The sequence below is a fragment of the Alligator sinensis genome, unplaced genomic scaffold (assembly GCF_000455745.1).
Source record: "Alligator sinensis unplaced genomic scaffold, ASM45574v1 scaffold915_1, whole genome shotgun sequence".
NCBI lineage: Eukaryota > Metazoa > Chordata > Crocodylia > Alligatoridae > Alligator > Alligator sinensis.
The window spans coordinates 772,098-783,181 of record NW_005842597.1 but is presented as its reverse complement, the minus strand read 5'-3'; the positions used below and the strand labels follow the sequence as shown (position 1 = coordinate 783,181).

General features: G+C 44.1%; 1 protein-coding gene across 3 annotated transcripts in view; it reads left to right on the top strand.

The window, feature by feature from the left end:
• Positions 1 to 11,084, top strand: part of ORC5 (origin recognition complex subunit 5) — a 150,228-nt gene that overhangs the window by 48,225 nt on the left and 90,919 nt on the right. For all 3 annotated transcript variants that reach the window (XM_006032955.3, XM_025214712.1, XM_025214713.1), the window contains exons 11-12: positions 1,409 to 1,521; positions 7,409 to 7,456. In XM_006032955.3, the coding sequence (XP_006033017.1) occupies positions 1,409 to 1,521; positions 7,409 to 7,456 (161 nt within the window). The remainder of the gene's footprint in view (positions 1 to 1,408; positions 1,522 to 7,408; positions 7,457 to 11,084) is intronic.

The following is an 11,084-nucleotide window of genomic DNA, read 5'->3' as shown; positions in this document are numbered from 1 at the left end:
AGGGAAAGTGCTTTTGTTGGTAAATAGCATGTCTGATGCTAGCATTATGCTTAAAAAGTAATTAATTGTAATAAACTGTACTGTGGATATAATTAAGCAAACAGTTCAGTGCATAATGCTAATCTCAGCAGGTTTGGAAAGATGGAGTAGAAACACAGGCATTTCCAGATTAAACTAAATCATGTACAAGCAGGAATTTCTTTTATCTCGGATTGCATTTTGTAATTAAAATTCAGTACAAATAAAACAGCTACTTGGCTGTAAGTGAAAGCTGAAAATGTGCTGCTCTTTCATGACTACCTAGAAGGAAATTGTCAATTACAATTTGATGATTCTCTTTATTATAGTGAGGGCTCTGAGTTTTATTTTATTTTTTTTAATGTTTCTTTTTTTTATATTTACTATTTTATCAGGATTTGAGCATTGACAGGTATGCTTAGTGCTGTACAGATCCCAGATGTACATATCATAGGGCAAAGAACAACCTAAGTGGAAACACAAAACAGAAATCACAAAATAGACCCTTTGGGAAACTCCTCAGACAGCTCTGCTCAGACAGCTGAGAAAGTAGGGTATCTTAATGGTGCTAATCACATGCATTTTAAATAAAGAAGCAGTGGAATGGCTGGGAAAAATCTGAAAGAAAAACCAGGAAAGTGAATGGATGGGGGGGAACCCTAGTCTTGAATACTCTGATGCATATATGTGAAGGTTAAATATTAAAGTTGAATGTGTAACAGATGAGAGAAAATTAATCATGCTGAAAGAGCTTTGGAAACCCTTACCTTCAGTTATAAATTAAATATAAGAATGACGGCCAGATGCAGAGCTGCAACTAAGAAACACTCATCATGTCATGGGGACTTGCTTTGTGTTTACAGGTGCTCTTTGGCTCTCCAGTTTAGAATAGCTCATTGTTGAGCTGGTCCCCGACCAAATGTAGAACAGCGTAAAGGTCAAATCTCAGTTGCAAAGGTGTCAGCATTGCAAATATATTTAAAGGCAGTTTTACCTTATTTGTCCTTGCCAGCTTACCAAACTACTTTGGTTTAGAAAAGATAACGTTTTAAAATGTGGGGTTTGATTTAAACTAGTTCAGCAAATAAAGATCCCAGCACAGTGGAATCTAGATCACTGATGAACTCTCCCTTCTCATGGAAACAGTTGACCAACAAACTCAGAGGGCTGGTCTTAATGAATGGGCACCTCTTCAAAGTGCGCCCCCACCAGTAGGATTTTTGTAAATATTCAAACTCTGCTGTTCTAAGGGATTGGAGTGTGCAGAGAAGAAGAACGTGACCAGGTAAATATGCCTGAGAACAAGAATGAAGCAGAGTGGTTTAAATTAAGGCTCATCAGGTTTAGAATGGTTCTTCAGTGACTCTTAACCTGTTTGTTTTGTTTGTAGGACTTTCTGCACATACTCATGTAGAACTTCCTTATTACTCCAAATTCCTACTTATAGCTGCTTACCTTGCTTCCTACAACCCTTCTCGGTCAGATAAAAGATTCTTCCTTAAGGTAACTCCTATATTTTTTTATTTACTGCTTTATATTGGACTCAAGCCTATTTTGTCACCCAGTTCAGAGTTCTTTTGAATGTATGTTTCCAAATTTGTTTTGTATGTAATAGTTGATTTGATCCGAAGTGTGTTTTTGGTTCACAAGCCATGATAATTCACAATTAGTCATATTAACATTTAATGGGAATTTAAGACATGCATAATCATTATATAGTACCGCTGTTGCACAAAGGAAGAGAGGAAGGGATTGAAATCATGATCCAGTGATTGGGCGTTTATGCCTTTCATATATTTTATTAGTTTAAAGAATTTTTTTAGAGCTCTGTAAATATATAATCACAGGAGCCAAAGAAGGGAAAATTGGGGACATTCAGAGCTAGCCATATAACTAGATATGAGCTACCTAATTCTTTAAGGGAGGAGTGTTAAACTCGTCTAGCACCACAGGCCAGATGATTGGCATGGGGCTGATCTGCAGGTGAGATCAGACTTGCAGACTGGCCCCACATACCAGATACAGCTCATGTCCTGAAACAGCTGGAGTGGACACTACATGCAGTGCAGCTTTGCTCTGGCCGCTCCAGGGCTGTGCTTGTATACATGGCTGCTCCACCATTCCAGGATGTGTGCTTGAGGGGGTCCTGCATGTGGCTTGGTCCCAGAGCCCCAGAGTAACTGCTGAGTGCTGTACCTGGTGGCTGCTCCACCACTCCCAGATGTTAGCTGGAGCGGCATCTAGTGCAGGGGCGGGCAATTATTTCAGGCGGGGGGCTACTTGATGAGTTTTGGCGAGCTGTCGAGGGCCGCATGGGTAGCCCCACTCCTTTGTTGCCATCTTGGGACTGGAAGTCCTGCCCCCTGACCTTTGCCACTGGAAGTCCCCATCTGGAGCAGCACATGGCTGAAGCCGGCTTCCCACATGCTGCTGGGGCCAGGAGGAGCCCGCGGTCGCCCCCAGCCAGCAAAAGTGGCAGTGGAGCCGTGTACCGCTTGGGACTGACCGGCACAGGTAGGAGGGAAATGCAGCTGAGCCCCTGCTGCTCCATCTGGGCTCATCCTGTCCCGAGCGGCACACGGCTCCGCTGCCACCTCTCCCCCCTGGTGCTGACTGGGCCAGTGCTGGCCCAGCCTGGCGCTGCATGGCCCAAGCGGCATGGCGCAGCACGGGGAAAGCCTGCCCAGGAGCCGCTTTCCTGGGCTTACCTGCAGGGCAGGGCCCTTTCCAGTCCCGTGCAGCAAAGCAGAAGGTGGCCCAGACAGTTTCCCCTCACTGGTGCCAGCCCCCCCGCCCCTCTCAAGCTGCAAACGTGGCCTGAGCCGGGGCGGGGTGAGGTCAGCTGGGTCAGGCTGAGGTCCAGGTTCGTTGCCTTGCAACCAGAACCCAAGGAAACAGCCTGAGGTGCTGCAGCCGGCAGCTGGTGCCACCAGAGGCTTTTAGAGAAGCAACCACCATTACATGGGTTTTGAAGGGGCTCCACGGGGTGGAGGGAAGTGCTTGGTAGGCCAGATCTGGCCCACGGGCCATATTTTGCCTGCCCCGACTCTGAGACCTGCAGGCAGCACTGGGGGTTGGTTGATAGGGCTGCAAGGGCTAGATCCAGTCCACAGACTCTCTTTGACACCCCTGCTTTAAGGCTATTTCTTTTCCTGTTTTAAAAGAAAACCTGTAAATAATTGTCTATAATTGGAGCCCTTAGTAGTAACATACTGGTTATGTAACTGAACTTGAGTAAGGCACTCATTTTTCTGGTGTTTATATGTCCCCATGACAAATGCTGAAGGAGTTCCATACTGGTCACTCTCCTTTTACAGTTTTTTTGGAAGAAAAGAGAATTATTTGCAATAACTTACAGTTACCGACATAGCCGACTTCACTTCTGCAGCTGGCCAAGAGATATTCCATTGAAAAAAATTGTTGTGTGAAAAAAATAATGATTTTAGTGCTATAATTGCCAGTTTTTCTCCTGGTTAACTTCAGATCCTGAGGAGACGGGAAAGCCAACAAGAAATATGTAAAAAATAATTTTATTTATTTATATATGCAAAAAAAGCCATTTCTTTCACCTCCCAGCCCCTTCGCACTCATGTGTTTGTTCCCTTCATTGAATCATCTCTGACAATTTACACCAATCCTGCAGTTTCTGTACTTGCTTACACCGCTGCACCTTAGTGCAGTAAAATACAGAGCAGGACCTGAATTTATAAGGTCTTTTGGAAGGGATCATGTATTAAACTTGACAGCTTTTTAAAATCAATTGGGTTAAATATTTTGCCAAGACTTACTAAAGCATGAAAAAATTCCAATTCCTGTCACAAGTATCACTGGAGAATAATTAGCACTTAATCAGGTGCTAAGGCAAAATTCACAAATTAGCTGCATCTCAAAATCCATCTAGACCAGCAGTTCTGGAAAAGCATTCAATTTTTGTCTGTCTGAGTCATGGAAGTTGTAAAAATAAAATACACTTTTACTGGAATTGTAATGACATTCAGGGTGGATTTTAAGTTGGAAATTTTCTGTTGGAGTTATTAGCCAAGCTTGCATAAACATTAAAATAGGTGTGAACAAAGCATAAGAACATAACATAAAAAATGCCATTTCCTGGGTCAGACTATAGGTCCGTTTAGCCTAGTGTCCTGTCTCTCAGTGGCGCAGGGTGGATGCTGAGGGGTAGGGTGAACAGCACATGTCTAAAATTCTCCATGTCCTGTTCCATGTAGCTTCTAGCATTAAAAAATGTAGGTAGTTCTGATTCAGAGGCTGCACCCCTGTCTCCACCATATTCACTATCTACTGATGGACGTTTCCTCCAACAATTCTGAGCTAGGTTAGGCTAACAGCCTTTACAAGCTTTTGTGGCAATGAATTCTACAACTTAATTACACACTGTGTGTAAAAGGAACAACAAAATGCCATAGTCATTCAAATCCAATTGAGGTAGCCCCAACTCCAGGTCAGAGCCTCAGCCCCTGCTCCCACCACTGCTTGCCCTCTGTTGTAGCTCCAGCCTGGGGCCTGGAGCACTTGGTTGCTCGAGCCTGCACCTGGCCATGTTACAGCAGCAGCAGTGGCAACAGTTCCAGCTCTGACTCCAGTCCAGGGCTAGGGCCAGAGCTGGCACCGCTGTAGCCACTGCTGTGTTGCTTGGAGGGTGCTGGAGTGACAGTGTGCACCGTGTCTGGGGCCAGAAATGGAGGAGGAGGGGAGGGGAAAAGGTTCTGGGGGGCTGCACAGGCTTGGGAGGGGTCAAGTTGGGGGTGGGCAGACAGCATGGGGTGGGCAAATAGCAGGTGTCAGGCTACTAGACTCCCCCACCACTTGCCTTCTTGCCACTGCTCGCTCCATTGCACTGGTGGAGGGGACAAATTGAAGATGGCCGTTCGATAATTAGATTCCATACATGAAAAATTATAACAATTTTATATGTTTTTCATGTATAGAACCTAATTATTGGGGCGTTGTCTTATACTCAGAATCATCTTGGATTCAGGTAAATGTGGCATTTTATGTCCCCAATTCAGGACTTGTGAGGAGAGTTAGTAAATAATAAATCCCTGTTTACTTTCTCTGCACTATTTAATATTTTATAAACCTCTATAATGTTTTCCCTGAAGAGTTTCTTTTCTAATCTGAAAAGTCCTAGCCTATTTAATCTCTCCTTATACGGAAACTCCTCCAGTCCCTTAATCATCCTTGTTGTTCTTCTTTGTATCTTTTCTAGTTCTCCTGAAACCTTTTTGAGATATGGGACCAAAATTACACACAGTATTCAAGGTGTGGACGGACCATAGAGTTATAAAGGGGCATAATGATAATTTTTGCTTGTTTATGATTTCCTTCTTAATAATTCCTAACATATTATTTCCTTTTTTGACTTCTACTGAATACTGACATGATGTTTTTAGCAAACAGTCTACAGCGATAAAAGGAGAGTTGTTCAGCCACTAACCTAAAGATGGCGGTGGTTCCATTAGTAAAATAGTTACCCCTATTGAGAAACAATAGGTAATGTGGGAGGCAGAATGCTGACAAACTGTTAAAACACCAAAATATTAAATCTGTGATGTCAAAAAGCAAATAAAAAACTCAAGTGGAATATACCAGATTAAGTGAAAAACATTAAATCATTTCTCAAAGGTCCTTTATAAGAAAAGAAATGATCAGAAGTGACAATTATTTCATAATCTGCAAATGATTTTCTGTAAGAAGAGCGTATGCTTGGTTTTTTCTATACTTATGCTAAGAAGGTGCCTACCTGTCAAATAATATATGAGTACATCACAGAAAAGACTTGAGCATCACAGGTGCAGCATGTAACCCACCACTATCAAGTCAGGTAGCTTAGAAGCTCACCTTCTTGATTCTCCTTCAAGCCCTTGTTTTCAAATATAAAGCTTACTTTGTCCATATATGACCTACCACATAAGCCATTGTCTGAATATAAAGTTGTATTGTCAAGTTACTTAAAAAAAACTCTTAAAACATTATAACACTCTATTTAGTAATCAATCAAAAACAGCTATAAAAACTCTAAAATGGACAGGTATTCAGGTCCAAAAATCCCAAATATAAGCTTCTACATATACACTTTATCAGGAAAAGAGGATTACCCTTTCAGTGATTTTTCATTCACTGTGCAGAGTAATAAGCCATCCCTTATGAAGAAAAACTCTTTTGGTGCTGTGTTCTGAAAAATAACACATGATCATATAAGTAAAGACTGATTGACATCTCAGTTTCTTTTGAGATGCAAACCTTAAATTTTTTCCACCTCTAGCTTGTGGGATTGTTTAGTTTTTCTCCATTCTCTCCTTAATAATTGTTCTGATCTCTTGTTCAGTGGGTTCTCCTCCTCCTCTTAATCCACTTCGAGAAGAAATTCCAAAGGACTCTGACTGTCCATGCTCTTCCTTTCCACTGTTAGTCTATACAGTTTTCTTACCTGTTCAGCTCCATTTTTTTACTTATTTCTCTACTTCTCACTTGTCCTTCAAATTCTGCATCTTGATCTTCCTTTGACACAGTATTGCTTAATTTCACAGGTGTGCTGCTGTCAAAACCCATCGAAACTGAGTGAACTTTAGAAGTAAAAGACCTGCAAGCGGGATGCATATAAATTCCAGTGGCAGCCATTTTCCTTACTAATGTTTGGAAAGAGGAAGAGGGCTAAAAATGAAGCACACTTCTGTCCTTTCCTTGAGTTGAGCTGGAATGGAGAGTGAAGGACACATGGGAGGCTTATTTAAATATCCATGGGAGACTCGCTGCATTTTCGGATTACTCTTTAATTCTTTTCTGATTTAAATGTGTGTATTTCCCCTGATAAATCAGTTTAGAAAAATAGTAACCCTACAGGTTACCTGCAGGGTGAATGTTGTCACTCACTCTTCAGACAGTGTGGATTTGATGAACCAAGTCACATCATGATTACATTGCAGTGTTATAGTAAGCAGTACAGGCAACCCCTCTTAGTGCTCTTAATTGGTTCCTGAAAAACCGAGCGTTAAGCGAAACAAGCATTAAGCAAAACCAAAAGTATTTGATGACCCAAGATGGCGATTGCAATTGTTTTTAATGACCCAAGATGATGACCGCAAACGTTATAATGAAACTCGCTGAGCACTAAGTGAAAGTGGGTATCAATTTCAAATGAGCGTTATAGCAAAATAGCACCAAGTGAAACAGCGTTAATCGGGGTTTGCACATATTACTACTAAGAGCAAATGGAATCGGGGCATGAAGAGTAGGCAAACCTATAGTAATTGCACATGATGCAAAATTTTATATTACGTAGGTTTTTTTTCTCATTCTATTATAGTTCTGCAATGTTACTGTAGCTTCTTGCTATGTCATATTTGCTCAAAATTTGCTTTTTCATTTACAGCATCATGGGAAAATGAAGAAGACAACATTTCTGAAAAAACATGAAAAGGTATTTATTCAGCTTTCAATTCCTATGTCAGTTTCTTTTGTGATATTGTCTGTATACCACATTTTTCCACATACAGCATGCACTGTGAGGTATCATAGTGGTTTGACTTACTAAGAACTAACAATATGACCCTTTGGGTTTAGGAAGTCAGAAGTCCCTAGTTTCATCACCCTTAAAAAAAAATTCTACTTTTTTCTACATACAAAAGCAAGAAGCCAAAATCCTCAAATCTGGGGCCTAAATTTGTTACTCAAATCCATATTTGGTTATATAAACAAGCCAGCCCTTCGTATGTAAGCTAATTTTTCAGAAGGGCCAGCTATTATCCATAAAAACAGCAAGTGCTAACTAGTTCTGAGAACCAGGCCACTTTAATTTTGATACCTAATATGGATTTAGGACTCTAAGTTTAGACACCCAGGTTTTAAAATTTTGTCATCTTTTCTGTTGTGTGCATGGACAATTTACGTGTCTTAATAATATGTATAATAATTCCATAAGGGCAAAGAATTAGTCGAATCATGACTAAACCCTTTCTTTATATATAAAGTTGCAGTTCCAGTGATTTCAGTGGAGCTGAACCAGTTTAAAATAGCAGAAAATTTGATCCTCGGCTGAATAGTAAACACATGTATAAATCGATATAAAAGGTACATATATAGGATATATAATGCACATAATTTCACTTCAGTCTATCTAGAACAATGAAAATGTTAAGATGCGTGTACAAACATCAGTACAGTGTTATAAATGCTTAACTCTCAGAAGCAAGTTTCTTATAGTTGCAGACCACCTGTGTGTCTTGCCTCTGGCTTATAGACTCCAGGTGACTTTAGAAGAGTCTAATTTTCAGAACTGTTACCTACCCTGAGATGTACCCACATATCAATTTTGACCACAAGTCCTGTTAGAAAGAAAGAAGAACAGGAATGAATAAATACTGTATCATAGCCCAAAGCTTTCTTTGTTTCCTCCAGCTGTTAAAGGGAGCTTTTTCTTTCTTCTATAAGCAGTAAGGTCTCTGATTTGGCTAGTAAGATGGAAGGAGGCAGAAACACAGAAGTGGAAAACCAAAGAGATTTATCAGTGGGACACAGATCTCTTGGCCACTGTTTTGGACAAGATAGTGGCTAGGGGCTCTACTCACCACTGAACTGATGGTTTATTTGAAATGGGTTGAGGCATCACTCCAGTCCATAGTACTTGCATTTAAAAAAAACAGTGATTATCATTTTTCATTGCTGCCCACCTATGATGAATGGCTTTCATATAAATTGAGGACTCTCTTTTTGCTGTACGTACAGACATTCAAAAAGCCCAAGCCTGAGTCAGTTCAGTCTTTGCAGGTTAATCTAAACTGTATAGATTGAACCAAGAAGCAAGTGAATAGACATTCACTTTTGATTCCGGAAATGCAGCCACATGCCTGTGTGGCTCAGGCCAGAAGCTGGGGTACACTACAGCAAGCCCTCTCTTCCCTTCGGCAGTGGCAGGAAGGCTGGAGGAAAGCTGGGAGAGAACGCCTCCAGGTTTTTCCCTCCTCCCTGCTCAAGCTGAGGGGGAGAGGCTTGGCCAGGCTCCAGCACACCACTGAGTACGATTGTGGAGGAGTTTAAACCCCAACCCTGGCCTGCACAGTCCCCAGCTCTGGTGTGCCTGGAGGGGGAGGGAGGAAGCAGCTTCTATTAGGCTTTTCCCCACTTGCCCCTTGAGTGGCAGGGGCAGGGGTGTGGCCAGATGCTGGCCAGGGGCGGCACCCTGAGGCGAAGAGGGATGAGGGAGAGGGTTTTAAACCCTCTTCCCTCCCCTCTCCCACTGGCACAGACCCCGGGGGCGGTCTCCCTGGCAGGGGTGTGGCAGCCCCTGCCAGGCTTTTCCCTGCTCAAGTGTGGAAAGGACTGGGGTCCCATGCCGGTGGGAGAGGGTAGGGAAGGCAGATTAATTCTCCCTCCCCGCCTTCACCTCAGGGGGCCAGTCCAGGGTCTGGCCCCACCCCCTGCTCCCAAGGAGGGAAAAGCCTGGCAGGGGCTGTAGTCTGGAGCAGGGTTTCCCACCCCTATCCCTTCCTCAGCCAGCTGGAGCAATGATAGTACTCTGGATGGGGAGCGGAGGGGTGGGGCCAACCCTGCTCCACTGGAGCAGACAGCACAGCCCAGTCCAGCCCAGGGCTGCAAAGCATCCTTTGATGCTGGAGGACTGTGGGTTAACTTAAACTAGGAAGGGGTGTGGGACAGAAGTTCCTTAACTGGTTTGACCTAAATCAGTTAAGTTTGATATTGCATTCAATCAGGTTTATCTTAAAATAGTTTCGGCCATTTGGAAAATGGTTTACGTGCACTGAACTCCTGTTCTGTTACAAATTTAAACTGGTTTCTGATCACTTAAGCTGGTTTATGTGTAACTTCTGTCCCTAGCCTATGTAGTTAATTTGCACTTGTTATGATCATGAAATACGTATTGTTAAAAATGAGGGGGAATTTTATCTTTAGTTATAATGAACCCATTAAGTCAGCTTTTCCATTATTTTAGGTACCTGTTAAAATGTTAAGATTTTAAAAGTTTTGGATAGGATCTTGGTGTAGGCCAGTATTTAGCCCTGCATGAACCTTCACTTTGCTCGTTTAAGCAGTTGCTCCTAAGGTTTTGCATCATCTAATTTGGAGAATTCAAAATATTTCATTGAACTATTCAGCATCAATCTCATTTTGAAGCTAATTGGGAACTCTGGAGCTTCCAGAAGTATTTTATGTAATTCCATTTATTAGAAGAGAGAAAGTATGCTTGCTGTATGGCAGGGGCAGGCAATTATTTTGGGTGGAGGGCCACTTACCCAGTTTTGGCAAGCTGTCGAGGGCTGCATGGGTAGCCCTGCCCCTTGACAGGTGCCCCGCCCCCTGGTCACCATCTTGGGACCAATGTCTTGGGACCAGTGTCCCAGGGCCAGAACCAGCAGGACCCAAAGCAGGGCTTAGACTGGCAGGGATCTGTGGAGCTGGGCTGGGCTGCACCAGCAGGGAGAGTGGGGAGCTGGCCCGGCTCCCTAGAGCCCCTGTTAGCCGGGACCCTGTACCCCTGCCGCCCTGCTCTGGGCTCTGCTGGCGCTGGCCCTGGGTCACTGGTGCAGGCCCCGTGCTCCCGCTGGCTCCTGTGCCCGCTTACTCCCAGTGTCTCCCAGCCCCGTGGTACAGGCAGGGGGCAGCGTACAGCCCTGACTCCCTGCTCACCAGCAGGGAAGGAGCTGGTGTGGAGCATGGGGAAAAGCAGCCCCTCGCCCACCCAGTGCTCCCTGCTGCAGCTGGTCACAGCCCGCATGGGGCTGTCCTGAGCAGGCACAGGCAGTCCTGTGCGAGCTGTGAGCGGCTGCAGTGTAGGGCCTCAGCCAGAGGGCGGGGGAAGGGCCATTCCCTCCTCCCCCCCCGTGCTCAGCACCAGCTTGTAATCTGCCCCCACTGCCAGCCTGGGCCCCACGTGGCTCTGAGCTTGCCTGTCAGGGCTGCTCCATGGTGGCGGCGGCAGCTGCGGCCCTCCCCACTTGCATGCTGGGCAGTGTTTGCTGCTGCTGCCCACCCAGAGCTCGCGCGCTAGGTAGCCCAGAGGTGGCAGTGGCAGACACGTGCCGGGCAGGGCG